The 15,833-nt window shown below is 35.5% G+C and overlaps 1 protein-coding gene across 1 annotated transcript in view; it reads left to right on the forward strand.

Annotated features, from left to right (window-relative positions):
• Positions 1-15,833, forward strand: part of SPATA1 (spermatogenesis associated 1) — a 53,622-nt gene that overhangs the window by 18,019 nt on the left and 19,770 nt on the right. Inside the window, 4 exon segments of the mRNA XM_086394051.1 lie at positions 1,943-1,996; positions 2,089-2,320; positions 10,280-10,394; positions 11,243-11,303. Coding sequence (XP_086250177.1) covers positions 1,943-1,996; positions 2,089-2,320; positions 10,280-10,394; positions 11,243-11,303 — 462 coding nt within the window.

Consider the following 15,833-nt stretch of genomic DNA (forward strand, 5'->3'; position numbering starts at 1 on the left):
AAAGAGGTCCAACCAGTCCATCCTAAAGGAAAAAAGAAAGACAAAGAAAGTGAAGTCAGTCAGTTGTGTCCCACTCTTTGCGACCCCATGCCTGTAGCTCACCAGGGTCCTCTGTCCATGGAATTCTGCAGGCAAGAATACTGGAGCGGGTTGTCATTTCCTTATCTGGGGATCTTCCTAACCCAGGGATCGAACATGGATCTCTCCCGCATTGCAGGCAGATGCTTTAACATCTGAGCCACCATGAAAGCCCCAGATCAGTCCTGAATATTCATTGGAGGAACTGATGCTGCAGCTGACACTCCAATACTTTGGTCACCTGATGTGAAGTGACTCATCTGAAAAAACCCTGAAGCTGGGAAAGATTAAATGTGGAAGTAGAAGGGGACCACAGAGGATGAGATGGTTGGTTGGCATCACTGACTCAATGGACATGAGTTTGAGTAAACTCTGGGAGTTGGTGATGGACAGGGAGGTCTGGCATGTTGCAGTCCATGGGGTCAAAAAGAGTGGGACACGACTGAGCGACTGAACTGAACTGAACTGATTCTCTGTATTTAGAAGAAAAAGAGATTGCTTCCAGAAAGAGAAGAGGTGAAATGGATAACTTTAGGAAAGAAGTGGTCATCAGTTTGGATTTTGACAGATAAATATTTGATCTTGCAAAAATGTTGGGTGGGAGAAGCTTTCTGAGTAGAGAAAGCAGAATGAGCATGGAAGTGGCTAAGCAGGCAACTACAGAAAAGTGAGTGGTTCAGTTTTTACTGGAGCATTGATTGTGTGAGAGGGAATAGTAGACAATTGTAAAGGTAGGTTGTTGAAGGTCTTGAATGCCAGGTTAATGAATTTGGATGTTTTTTTTTTCCTGAAACTTTGTAGTTTTTGAGCAGAAGATAACATGATGAGAGCCTTAAGAAACCAGAGACAGGAATTGTAACCAGGAGTCTTACAGTGGCTATGCAAAAGATAAGACGAGTCTCAGGAACAGGCTGGCTCTCAGATTTCATCTACTACTATTTTCTTCTTGGTTCTACATTTTAGCCACAAAAATCTTCCTTTGGTCCTCACATGAAGCCAAACTCACATCTATTTCATCATCTTTGTACCTGCCTGGAAATCACTTCTCCAGATTTTCAAATAGATTGCTTCTTTTTTTCATAATTCAGTTCTCAGTTCAATTATTGTATTTTTTTTTTTAAAAGGCCTTCCCTGACCACCTAATTTTCAGATATTCTTTCTCTGAACTACTCTGTATTACATCACTCCATTTTATTTTCATAAAACACATATCACTACCTTAAATCATGTTTATTTTAACATCTGCTCTCCAAGTAGAATATAAGCTACATGAGAGCAGGGATTTCACATTGTTTACCATCCCCTGTAGAACACTACCTAACACATAGTATGCCTTCCGTAATTGTTGAATGAATAAACAAGTAACAAATTAACTCTGTGGGTCTAACATTTAAGAAGTAAAGTTTACAAAGTTAGATTTTGGAACTAGATTACCTGGCTTTGCCTCCCAACTTGGAAACTTCCTATTTCTAAAATCTTAGGCAAGATACTTAACCTCTCTTTGCCTCATTCTCATCTGTGCCTCATACAGACAATATGTATGCCTATCACATGGAACTGTGAGGATTAACTGAGCTTTATATGTAAGTGTAAAGCATTTAGAATAGGGCCTGGCACATAGTAAGTCCATGCAAGTGAGAGCCATAATTACTGTTGTTAAATAACATAGAGTTTCAATTATGTTTAGTACACTGAACAGAAGTAGGATATATTCTAACCTTTTCTAGAATCTAGCTTATTACCAGCTTTAGTACCAACTGTTTGATGTGACTTTTATATCACAGATATATAACTTTTGCAAAACAGGTTAAAAGTAACTGGAAAATGCTACAAAAGCTTCAATTATTTTTTCATTTGTTTTTAGGTGAGGACAAAGCAAGAATCAGAACTGAAACTCAAATCATTTGTTCCTCCATATGTGTGTAATTTGACATTTTAAATTTATGCTAATTTTTTAACTTATTGCTTTTTAAACTATAAACTAATTTTTAAATTTCCTGTATGTTTTAGGCTCTTCAACCAGAATTATATTTGCTTCCTATAATGGATCATTTAGGAAATATTTATTCAGCATCAGCAGCAGTTTCTTTAGATGAACAGCAGACTAATAATGGTGTTGCTGAGCCTGATGGAATAATACACAGACCACGTAGTGTAACTCTGTCAAAGGAAGAACCTGGAACAGATCCTAGTGTTTTAGAAAATGCTTTGAAAGAACTTCTTGACAAGAATCAGGAAGAAGGTGATTTAAACTGGAATAAAGTTGTTATAGTACATTTTAATAGTCAAGTCTGGGCAAACTCTGGGCAAATCTAGCCTTACAAATACAGGCAATATAATAGGAAAGCTCCAATTCAATTTGGGGATTTTTAAAAATAGTTGTACGAGTTGGGAGGAAAAAAAAAGACTAATCTAAATACTATGCTAAAATAAAAATAAAATCAAAATACAACACAAAGTCTACCACCTTTTATAATTTCAGATAAAGTTAAGGCTAAAGGAGAAGAGAAGGGAAGTGATTGTTACATAAAACCTTATTGTTATAAGTTCAGAAGTATCTTATCCAGGCAAACAGTATCAGGCCAAAGCAAAATAACTTTAATATTGGGAGACATTTGGATTTCAAAGATTAAAATTTTTGTATGATTACACATACCAACTTACTGGTAATTTAGTTCTCAAAAAGTGGTAGGTTTTTAAAAACTCAAACTTATATAAATTAAGCTGGTACTACACTCTAAGAATATATTGAAATAAGTTAGTTGGATTTTTTTTACCTGGCTGCATACAGCAAATAAATTGTGATGGAAAACCAAATATACTAAAAATTTATGAATTAAATGAAACCCCCTCAATTAATGACAACACTCTTTACAGCTACAAAATACACTTATTCTTAATTAGTTGCATTTTTCTTCATCTTCAATAATAACAATTATTGCATTCTGTATTCTAAGTTTATACTATGCCTAGTGATATTCCAAACTTAGTCTCTTCTTGTGTGTGTGTGTGTGTGTGTGTGTGCTTAACCTTAGGTACATTTAACATGGGCTTCCCAAGTGGCACAATGATAAAGAATCACCTGCCAATTAAGGAGACACAAGCGACACGGGTTCTATCCCTGGATTGGAAAGGCCCCTGGAGGAGGAAATGGCAGCCTGCTCTAGTATTCTTGCCTGGAAAATCCCAAGGACAGAGGAGCCTGAGGCTACAGTCCGTGGGGTCTCAAAAGAATCAGAAACGACTGAGCATACACACATTTAATGTGATCAGTGAGAGTCTTTACCTTATTTTTTTTATCTAGGTATATCCCTGCAGTTATATATATGGCTTTCCAGTTATGGTATCAATTAGAGGTTAAATGAAAAAACACCTGGGAAAAAAGTTCATTGTGGAATTCCAGTAGTCCTGAAAAGTACAAGATCAAGTAACTAATGAAGTAGGCAATTACCCTACATAAAGTTATGAGTAGTATCATATTTTATACCCTAGGCTACTGGCCAAGTCCCTGAACTATGCTACTTTCACAAAACCCCAAAAAAGTATTTGACTGAGAATATTTAATCTTATGAATTTTGTGTAATTGTAATTTTTAAATAGTATTAATTTCTTGGTGCTTCACATCAAAAAAATTAACTATAATTTAACTGAGAGCCTAGTGTATGCTCATTTTTAAAAGTTCTAGAAACATCAATAACTATTAAGAAGAAAATAAGGATTAACAATAGTTTCACCATCCAGAGATAGCTGTTGTAAAGTGAAAGTGAAAATTGCTCTGTCGTGTTTGACTCTTTGCAACCCCTTGGAATTCTCCAAGCCAGAATACTGGAGTGGGTTGCCTTTCCCTTCTCCAGGGGATCTTCCTACCCGGGGATCGAACCCAGGTCTCCCACACTGCAGGCAGTTTCTTTACCATCAAGGGAAGCCCATAGCTATTAGTATCTGTTAGTATTTTGGTGTATATTCTTCCAATTTTTTTTTAGTTCATATAAATATGTTTTAACTTTTGAAAAATGAGGACACATACAAACTCTTTTAAATCCTCTTCTTTTAGAAAATGTCACAGACATGTCATGCCAATAAATATAGATCTACATCATTATAGACTTCTCTTGTGGTATATTTGTTTATATAACCTTGATTTAATATTCTTGCTATTATGAATGATGCTATAAGCAACATTTTTCTAAATACAATGCATATATTCTAAATAAATTCTAAATTTATGCATTCTAAATACATGCATTTATCCTACTATCTTCTTAGAAGTTTAATGGCTGTTTCTCAGGGAATGTGTTTTGTTTGTTTGTTATTCTTATATTCATCTGTTTTATTTTTTAGATTCCATGTATAAATGATAACATATAGTATTTGTCTTTCTCTGACTGGTATATTTCACTATGCTTCTTAAAAGAGCTTTCCAACCTTGTGTGCCTCTTTCTGGTCACTCTTCCTCCTTCCCCAATAAAAAGAGTGCTCTGATTTTTTTTTAATTACATATTTTTTGCAGTGCTGAGTCTTGGTTACTGTGTGCGGGCTTTCTCTAGTTGCAGTTAGCAGGGGTTGCTCTCTAGTCACAGTGCACGGTCTTCTTATTGTGGTAGCTTCTCTTGTTGCAGAGCACTGGCTCTAGGGTGTGTGGGCTTCAGTAGTTGTGGTGCACAGGCTTGGATGCCTCGTGGAATGTGAATCTTCCCAGACCAGGGATCAAGCCCATGTCCCCTGCATTGGTTGGTGGATTCCAAACCAGTGACCACCAGGGAAGTCCTACTTGATTTTTTGAGATAATTATTTTCTTACTTTTTTTATAGTTTTATTACAACCTCAATGTGTATTCCTTAATAATAATTTAGTTTTGTCTCTTTTGAATTTTATTTATAATCATATTGAAACTTTTTTCTTTTACTTGACATTATAACTGAAAGATTCAACAATGTTGTCATGTATAATACTATTTCATTTCTTTTTACTGTTGTATAATATTTTATTGTATGATCATATCATGATTTATTTACCTATTCTGCTGACAGACAGTTGGTTTCCAATTTGGGGCTATTACAAATATGCTATTTTGTACATTCTTGTACATGAGTCCTAAATGCATATGTGCAAAAGAATCTCAAAAAAGTATACCTAGAATTAGCATTGTATGTATATGTTCAACTTTACTAAATAATTTCCATGTGTTTTCCAAAGTGACTGTACCCAGTAACAAAAAGTTGTTTCTAAAAGTTGTATCAAAAGTTCCCGTTGAACCATAATCTTGCTGTCAGACTACATTCTGGATAATTTGTTCACCTCTTTCTTCCAAATCTACCTTACCAATTCTCTTTTTAGCTATGTCTAATCAGCTATTAAACCCTTACACTGAATTTATAATTCCAAATATTCTATTTCTCTTTTCTAGTCATTCTCTTTGCTTAAACATTTCTTCATATGTTTCATGGCCATTTGGATTTGTCTTCATTCAAGTGTTTTGCCTATTTTATGTTCTCTTAAATATTGATTCATTTTGTTGTTGTTGTTCAGTCAGTCGCTCAGTCATATCTGACTCTGCAGCTGCATGGACTGCAGCATACCAGGCCTCTCTGTCCTTCACCATCACCCACAGCCTACTCAAACTCATGTCCATTAAGTCAGAGATGCCATCCAACCATCTCATCCTCTGTTGTCCCCTTCTCCTGCCTTCAATCTTTCCCGGCATCAGGGTCTTTTCTAATGAGTCAGTTCTTCACATCAGGTGACCAAAGTATTGGAGTTTCGGCTTCAGCATCAGTCCTTCCAATGAATATTCAGGACTGATTTTATTTAGGATGGACTGGTTGGATCTCCGTGCAGTCTAAGGGACTCTCAAGAGTCTTCTCCAACACCACAGTTCAAAAGCATCAATTCGTTGGCACTCAGCTTTCTTTATGGTCCAACTCTCACATCCATACATGACTACTGGAAAAACCATAGCTTTGACTAGATGGACCTTTGTTGGCAAAGTAATGTCTCTGCTTTTAAATATGCAGTCTAGGTTGGTCATAACTTTTCTTCCAAGGAGCAAGCGTCTTTTAATTTCAAGGCTGCAGTCACCATCTGCAGTGATTTTGGTGCCCAAAAAAATAAAGTCTGACACTGTTTCCATTGTTTCCCCATCTATTTGCCATGAAGTGATGGGACTGGATGCCATGATCTTAGTTTTCTGAATATTGAGTTTTAAGCCAACTTTTTCACTCTCCTCTTTCACTTTCATCAAGGGGCTCTTTAGTTCCTCTTTGCTTTCTGCCATAAGGGTGGTGTCATCTGCATATCTGAGGTTATTGATATTTCTCCTGGCAATCTTGGTTTCCAGCTTGTGCTTCATCCAGCCCAGCATTTCTCATGATGTACTTTGCATATAAGTTATTAAAGCAGGGTGACAATATGTACAGATATTTTTCCAGCAGTTGTTTGTATGTGTATGTGTGTGTGTGTGTATATTTCTATATAATTCACTCTAGATTTTAGTTTGTGGCTTGTCTTTTTATTCTCTTTAGATTCTTTTGAGGAAAGGAATTCTTAAATCTTGTCAGCATGTTTTCACAATTACAGAGATGAGTGTTGATATTTTCAGCTCTGTTTTGTTTTGTGCATTTTGAAGCTCCTTTATGAGATGTATGCACAATTTAGGATTGTTATGTTTTCTTGAAAAAAATTGAATTCTATGTTATTATGTAATGTTTCTCTTTATCTCTGGTAATGGTCTTCAACTTGAAATTCACTTTGATATTAATATAATCACTCTAGCTTTCTTTTTATTAGTTTTTTGATGGTATATCTTTTTCTATTTAACTTTTATCTGACTTTATATTCCAAATGGGTTTCCTATAAACAACATATATATATACCTTACCTTTTAATCCAGTTTGACCAACTATGCCTTTTATTAATATTAGGCGTGTTTAGACCATTTACATTTAATGTAATTACTGATGTGGTTGGTTTTAAATGTACCATTTTATTATTTATTTTCTATTTGTCTCATCTGTTTTCTGTTTCTTCCTTGGCTTTTTTTTTTGTTGAGTAGTTTTTTTTTATTCAATTTTATCTCCACCATTGGCTCATTAGTTATTCCTCATTTTAAAAAGCATTTAGTGGTTACTGTAGGTTGATGGTCAGAAAACACCTTTTTTAAAATTTAAATCCATGCCCTACGGCTTATTTTTTTATAAATAAACTTACTTGAACACAGCCATGCCCTTTCATTTACATATTGTCAATGACTGTTTTTGCACTGCAATGATAGAGTTGAGTAGTTGTGACAAAGACCATGGTCTACTAGCCTGAAATATTTGCTGTCTGTATCTTAAGAAGTGTCTCCAGGATATACATTATATATACCTTTAATTTGAAGTATACTTTCAGTTATATACAACTTCATACATAGTATAAGAACCTTACAGCAATATACTTCTCTTCCCTCCCTCAAATCTTCTGTGCTATTGTTGTTATACATCTTGCCCCTATATGTGTTACAAACTCCATAATACATTTTTATTGTTTTTGCTCTTAGTGTGCATTATCTTTTTGTGTGTGTGTGTGTGCATTATCTTTTAAAGAAATTAAAAATAAGGGGTAAATGACTTTTTTAAATTTAGGAGAGAATTTCTTTCCCCTAACCTAGTAGTAGTAAACCAGTGCTTTGTATGTTTGTGATCCTGGGCCCAAGATGATCCTGCCAGCTTTGCTTCTTTCTTTCCTTTAGGCTTTATCTAAGACTAGGGGTGGAAAGGTTTTCTATACCCTCCTCAGTAATAAAAATTTATTTATTTTTTGGCCATGCTAGGTCTTCATTGCTCTGTGGACTATTCTCTAGTTATGGCAAGCAGGGGCTACTCTCTAGTGGTGTGTGGGTTTCTCACTGCGGTGGCTTCTCTTGTTGTGGAGCACAGGCTGTAGAGCACAGACAGGTTCAATAGTTGTGGTGCATAGGCTTAGTTGCACCACGGTATGAGGCATCTTCCTGGATCAGGGATTAAACTCGTGTCTCCTGCATTGGCAGATGGATTTTTTACCACTGGGCCACAAGGAAGCCTCCTTTTTACTTCTTCAAACAATGACAATTACTTCCTCCAATGCTCTGCCAAAAATGAAACATCTTATTTTCTCCTTGGAGGAAATTAGAATCTGATTTCTTATAAACTTAACTCTGATGAGTTCAGTTATTATTTTATAGATGGTGTTTTTCTCCTTGTTCGGGTGGGAGCAGTTTTGTCTTTCTATATCCTCAGCAAAAGTGGAGCTGCAGTTCTTTAGTCAAGTTTGTCAGCATTTTCTTTCATGATAAGTGCTTCCTCTGTATTAAGATGTCTTCTTTAAAAAATCCCTTTGCTGTGAGGATATGGCCCTGTATTATATTACAAATATTTTATGGTTAGCTTTTCACATTTAGTTCATTAATATACCAGGAATTTATTTTTATGTGTGATGTGAGATGAAGTTCCTTAATTTTTATCATATGTGCACTATCATTTATTGATGTTAGTTGTACAGTGTCTTAAAATTGTCAGATTACTTTTTAGTGGTGCTTGAGAATACAAAATATCTGAGCTCTAACATTGTGATATTATCAAAATATAACTGGTAAAAATATGCACAGCATATTTCATTGGTTCTTTAATGAAGGAGAAAAGATGTATTTCTTATTTTTTCATATTAGAATGGATAGTCATTTCTATTAGTTATCTTTTAGTCTTTTCCAGCACTACACATCTCTATATTTTTTGACATGCCTCAACTTTATCATGTTTAATCTTTGATTGTTGTTGCCCCCAAGCTAGTACACTTTCTTATTTCTTTCATTCCATCATTCTTCCAGTTGTTCAAACTTAAAGCTTTGAAAATTTCCTTATTGTAAAATGATAGATTCTTAGTTTAAAGGAAACTTAAAAACCATCTTGAGTGGCCTTCTTGCTTATATCTCCTTTCTAGTCTATCTTCTAGACTGCCATCGGCATCATTCTTGTTACAAGTTGGATTATTTATCTTCCTATTTAAAAACCCTTGAAAGAGTCACTGATTAAGCCCCCTTAAAAAGGCATAGAGAACTATTCATATTCTTAACTTCAAATCCGGATTACAAATGTTGGGCCATGCAGCCCAATTCCAGAAAGCTTTCTTCACATAGATTATGATATGAATGGAGCTTTCAGGCTTTGTTTAATGTGGTAGTTGGTTCAATAATTTTTACCTGGTATTAGTAATAATACTATTATTATTGCCTGGAAAATTCCATGGACAGAGAAGCCTGGCAGGCTATATATAGTCCATGGGGTGGCAAAGAGTTAAACACAACTAAGCAACTGAGTACACACACACACACACACTGTTATTATTATAGTTTGGTGGTAGGAAAGGGAGGAAGAAGCACCATGTAGTACAACTGGAGGTAGGTAGGGATTTAGCTGCAAAATCCTTGTTTGCAAAGCTACAAAGTTTTGCAGGTAATGGAAAGCCATTTAAAGTTTTTAACAGGAATGGTGTAATTGGATTTCAGTTCCAGAAAAACAATGTGGGAGACAATATGGAGACTAGACTGAGGTGATAAAGACCTAAACTAGGAAATGCTATGGAATGGAAATCAGAACTTGAAGTCTAAAGCCTTCTAATGATTGCATACTGTGCAGAAAGTGTTTTATATGCACTATTGCCATTTTAGAGCTAAGGAAACTGAAGTGAGAAATAACTTACCTGAGGTCACACATGCTGTGATAATGCCTGGACGGGAACACTTACATGTTTGTGTATGTAAAATAACAAATGACATGTGCTCTGTATTTATACCCTGTGCTTCCCAGAGGAGGATCCTCAGAATACTATTTTAAAACATACTTTTGGCAAAAGCTTTTTAGAAACAACTAGATTTGAATAAAACCCAACTTAGCTCACCTTGTATATATTGTACATAAAAACAGAGAAATCCTACAATAGGTGTGTGTCTTTATGGGATTTGTGTTCCTGTTAGGATTGCTTTAATCCAATTTTCCGCAAACTGAATTTACCAAAGAATTCTCCTTTTGCAAAAACTAAAGGTTTCGTGAAATTCAGTTTGGAAATAATAAAGTTCATGGAGATATTGAAACATGGATAAGAATATATAGTATATACATGTAAATATTATTTTAGTATTTTCTTAATATTGTAAACTTTCTTTGCTATGGGTGGATATCAGCATCAGCTGGGGGAAAAGCTACTCCAAATGAGAATCAGTTCGGAAATAATCAAACTGGAAATCCTGAATTGCCAGGATCACAGGAAGATTCAGATAATGATTATTTTAGCGACAGTAAAAGGTAATTAGTGTGAATGTTGATTCTACATGTCATAATCTATAAGAGTGAGATAGCCAGGGTACTGTCTTAGAATCTTCTAATTAAAACAAGGACCAGGTGAAGTTAATGACATTTTTAGCTAAAACCACCTTGATTCTGATGTTTACTGTTGTATACTAGTATTTCCCTCCAATATAATGGGGGATAATGTATTGCTTAAATTTATTCTATTGTTATTATTTTGTCATCAGGGGCAACCTAAATGGCAAAAAAGTTTCTGTCCTCGTTTTTGTTTCCTAGAATTAATTTTTCTGGCTCTTTTACATTCCTGGTTATGGTAAACTAATCATTATGCTTGTGTTTCACATTGGTATAATTTCAGTCAAAATTATAGTACTTAAACCACAGTTTGCATACAGCCTTTTGCAATTAAGGTAAGAAATTTTATAAATAATTATTCTCAAAATAACTATAAATAAAGTATGTTTATTAAATTTCCAGTTAGTTTACCTTGCTATCAACATTGGACTGTGATTTGAATTTAGCTATAATGGACGAGTCTGAGCAAACTCCGAAAGATAGAGGACAGGGAAACCTGGTGCACTGCAGTCCATGGGGTCACAAGGAATCAGACATGACTTAGCGACTGAACAACAACATAATGAAATATTATCTTATAACTCACGCTAAATGTAGTTTATGTTAATCATTAATGAGTTTGAAAGATAAAATAATAGTTTTGAGATGACTTTAAAATTTTTTAATGTTATATTTGTGTTTATGGAATGTTAAACAATTTAAAACATGAAAAGCTAATATTCATGGAATCATTTTTAATATGACTTTCAATTTTATCATTCCCTTTTAAGTCAGTTTCTTTGGAAAAATGAAGATGACAGAGCTAATATCATTAGAAGAGAGGATAATCCGGTATGATTTCTAAATTTTTCTTAAATGTGATATTGTACCATATTTATACTGAAATTGAAATGAAACTGCAGATTAAAATGCCTAAGTCTTCTACCTTATACACATTAGAGACGGGGGAGATAAACCTCAAGAAAATTCAGGAGCCTGCCAATTCAGTGAAATTTCTGGGGGTTTTATGGTCTGGGAGATATGCTGAGATATGCCCTTTAAAGTAAAAAACCAGGTATTTGAACCTTGCCCCAGCTACTACTGAAAATGAGTCACTCGATATAGAGTCATTTGACCTCTTTCAAATTTGGAGATTTATTGCATTCAAATGTGTGGCTCCAATATTTCCTTTTTTTTTTTTTTAAATCAAGTAATCTAAAAGACTACCAACTTTGGGCAGAAACAACTCACAAAGTGATCCAAGAGACACAGCAAACAGTGTGGCCAGTTATGTGCTAACATTCTTCTAGTCCATTGATACTTGATATGTAATAGGTTGGAATGCTGAATGGAGTCTGAGACAAGTCCTAGTAGAAGAATCACAGCTCGGAGCCTTTGAGTTTTGGAGTAAAGGCATGCCATCTGCAGCAAATAATTATTTTGTTGTTGCTAGATATTACTAAAACATGCTATCTTCATACTTAAAAATGAAATTTTTCCACCTGGTGGGTACTGAATGCTATTTCACTATGGCCTGAATTTTAATTTCCCAGGTTACCCATACAGTTGGTTTGATCCTGTTTATATAGTTTATGGGCTCCATTTTAATAACTTTTTTGAAGAACTACCTTTTCAAGTAGTTGAAGTATTTTTCTCTTATTGCAAATCAAGATACTAACTTCTCACTTCTTCTTGTTTACATCTATTTGGTATACCCCATCTTCCTCCTCTACTTTTTCCCCCAACTTTTCTGGATTGCATTGTTTTAGGTACCTCTTTATAGGCATCATAAACTTGGGTTTCATTTTGTAAACAGTCTGAAAGGCATTTTCATTTAGTAGATGAGTTATCTCCTTCTATGTTACGATGGGATTGATATATTTGACCTCAAATTTGTCATTTTACTTTGCTATAATTACTATGTGGCTTATTTGCACTTTCCCCCTTCCTCGAATGTAGGAAGGTTGAATCTTATTCTAGTGTTTACCTTTATACTAATACAAGTTTTTGTTAGTATTCCTCACCCTCCTTTTTCCTTTTTTAAAATTTATGCTTCTTCAAAAATTTGAAATTTTTGATTCGTTACCTCTAAAATTATCCTCTGACTCCTACCTTACATTCAAGGTGATTAAAAAGTCATCCCTCTCTCTTTTCTTCCCTCATATACTTTTAGTTGTATCATTTCTACTTTGTCAAAGAACAGAACATTTATGGGCTGTGCTTCTTGTCTTCTCCTCACCCTTGTTTTAGTCTCAGATCTATAATTAAATACGTTCAACACTTACTGCCAGTTCTTTTGCACAAGATTTTTCAATCATTTCCTGGCTGGGTTAAGCTCCACTTATTTAAAAAAAAAAAGCTCCTACATACAATATTCCTTTACTTCTTCCATATTTAAATCTGTCTAGAGCAGGAATAGACAAACAAGGCTCAAAGCCAGTTTAGTGAAGCAAATGGGACCTAAAAAAAATTTTTTTTTAAGTTGGAAAAAGAAGAATTATGACAGATACCATTTGTGGCCTGCAAAACCTAAATTATTTATTCTGAGGCCTTTTATAGAAGAAGTTTGCTCATCCTTGCTTTGAGCCTTGATACTTGATGGATAGCTTGATTGTCTGTAACATCCTCGGCTTATGCAATTTTTCCTTGAATTTATTTAAATGTTCCCCTATTGATGTCTTATTTTATTTGTTACTATTAAGAAGTGTGATGCCAAATTGATTTCATTTTCCTTGTAAATTGGTTTGGGTATTTTCTTCTGGAAGGCCAGAGTATTCTTTTAATGTGTAGTAGTTTTATCAGGCTGTACTTCAGTTGAGAGTTCTAGGTCTGGTTTTTATGAGTACCTAGTGGTTCCATTGGAGAAGGCAATGGCACCCCACTCCAGTACTCTTGCCTGGCAAACCCCATGGATGGAGGAGCCTGGTAGGCTACAGTCCATGGGGTCGTTAGGAGTCGGACATGACTGAGCGACTTCACTTTCACTTTTCACTTTCATGCTTTGGAGAAGGAAATGGCAACCCACTCCAGTATTCCTGCCTGGACAATCCCAGGGATGGGGGAGCCTGGTGGGCTGCCATCTATGGGGTCACACAGAGTCGGACATGACTGAAGTGACTTAGCAGCAGCAGAGGCTCCTTTTAGGGCTTCCCCGGTGGCTCAGCTGGTAAAGAATTCAGCTGCAATGTGGGAGACCTGGGTTAAATCCCTGGGTTGGGAAGATCCTCTGAAGAAGGGAACAGCTACCCACTCCAGTATTCTGGTCTGGAGAATTCCATGGACTGGGGAATCCAGTCCGTGGGGTCGCAAAAAGCCAGACATGACTGAGCAACTTTCACTAGTGGGCCCTTTCAGTATGAAGATCAAGCCTTCTTTTATTTCAACAAATTATAGTTCTAGAAAACAATATAAATAGCAGATCCATTCAATGTTTTTTTTTTTCAGGGACCCCAGTTTGTCTTTATTAGTTCTTCTTTACCTTCTATTTCTATTACTTTCTCTCTGATCAAGTTTACCATTTCTTTTTTTTTTTTTAATTTTTAAAATTAATGTATTTATTTTAATTGGAGGCTAGTTACTTTACAATATTGTAGTGTTTTTTGCCAAACATCGACATAAATCAGCCATGGGCACACATGTTTTCCCATCCAGAACTCCCCTCCCACCTCCCTCCCCACCCCATCCCCCAGGGTCATCCCAGTGCACCAGCCCTGAGCACCCTGTCTCATGTATCAAACCTGAACCGGCAATCTGCTTCATATATAATATACATGTATCAACGCTACCCTCTCAAATCATCCCACCCTCACCTTCTCCCACAGAGTCCAAAGACTGTTCTTTACATCTGTGTCTCTTTTGCTATCTCACATATAGGGTCATCGTTACCATCTTTCTAAATTCCATATATATGTGTTAGTGTACTGTATTGGTGTTTTTCTTTCTGACTTACTTCACTCTGTATAATAGGCTCCAGTTTCATCCACCTCATTAGAACTGATTCACATGCATTCTTTTTAATGGCTAATATTCCATTGTGTATATGTACCATGGCTTTCTTATCCATTCGTCTGCCATTGGACATCTAGATTGCCTCCATGTCCTAGCTATTGTAAACAGTGCTGCGGTGAACATTGGGGTACACATGTCTCTTTCCATTCTGGTTTCCTCAGTGTGTATGCCCAGCAGTGGGATTGCTGAGTAGTATGGCAGTTCTATTTCCAGTTTTTTAAAGAATCTCCACACTGTTCTCTATAGTGGCCATACTAGTTTGCATTCCCACCAACAATGTAAGAGGGTTCCTTTTTCTCCGCACCCTCTCCAGCATTTATTGTTTGTAGACTTTTTAATAGCAGCCATTCTCACTGGTGTGAGATGGTACCTCATTGTGGTTTTGATTTGCATTTCTCTGATAATAAGTGATGTTGAGCATCTTTTCATGTATTTGTTAGCCATCTGTATGTCTTCCTTGGAGAAATGTCTGTTTAGTTCTTTGACCCATTTTTTGATTGGGTCATTTATTTTTCTGGAATTGAGCTGTAGGAGCTGCTTGTATATTTTTGAGATTAATTCTTTGTCAGTTGTTTTGTTTGCTATTATTTTCTCCCATTCTGAAGGCTGTCTTTTCACCTTGCTTATAGTTTCCTTCATTGTGCAAATGGTTTTAAGTTTAATTAGGTCCCATTGTTTATTTTTGCTTTTATTTCCATTATTTTGGGAGCTGGGTCATAGAGGATCCTGCTGTGATTTATGTCAGAGAGTGTTTTGCCTATATTTTCCTCTAGGAGTTTTATAGTTTCTGGTCTTACTTTTGGATCTTTAATCCATTTTGAATTTATTTTTGTGTATGGTTTTAGAAAGTGTTCTAGTTCATTCTTTTACAGGTGGTTGACCAGTTTTCCCAGCACCACTTGTTAAAGAGATTATCTTTAATCCATTGTATATTCTTGCCTCCTTTGTCAAAGATAAAGTGTCCATAGGTGCATGGATTTATCTCTGGGCTTTTTATTTTGTTCCATTGATCTATATTTCTGTCTTTTTGCCAGTACCATACTGTCCTGATGACTGTAGCTTTGTAGTATCATCTGAAGCCAGGCAGGTTGATTCCTCCAGTTCCATTCTTCTTTCTCAAGATTGCTTTGGCTATTCGAGGTTTTTTGTATTTCCATACAAATTGTGAAAATTATTTGTTCTAGTTCTCTGAAAAATACTGTTGGTAGCTTGATAGGGATTGCATTAAATCTATAGATTGCTTTGGGTAGTATACTCATTTTCACTATATTGATTCTTCTGATCCATGAACATGGTTTATTTCTCCATCTATTTGTGTTATCTTTGATTTCTTTCATCAGTGTTTTATAGTTTCCTATATATAGGTCTTTTGTT

This window comes from Bos grunniens, chromosome 3 (genome assembly GCF_055505025.1).
Source record: "Bos grunniens cultivar Pamir isolate PY7600 chromosome 3, Bosgru_T2T1.0, whole genome shotgun sequence".
In the NCBI taxonomy this organism is placed as follows: Eukaryota; Metazoa; Chordata; class Mammalia; order Artiodactyla; family Bovidae; genus Bos; species Bos grunniens.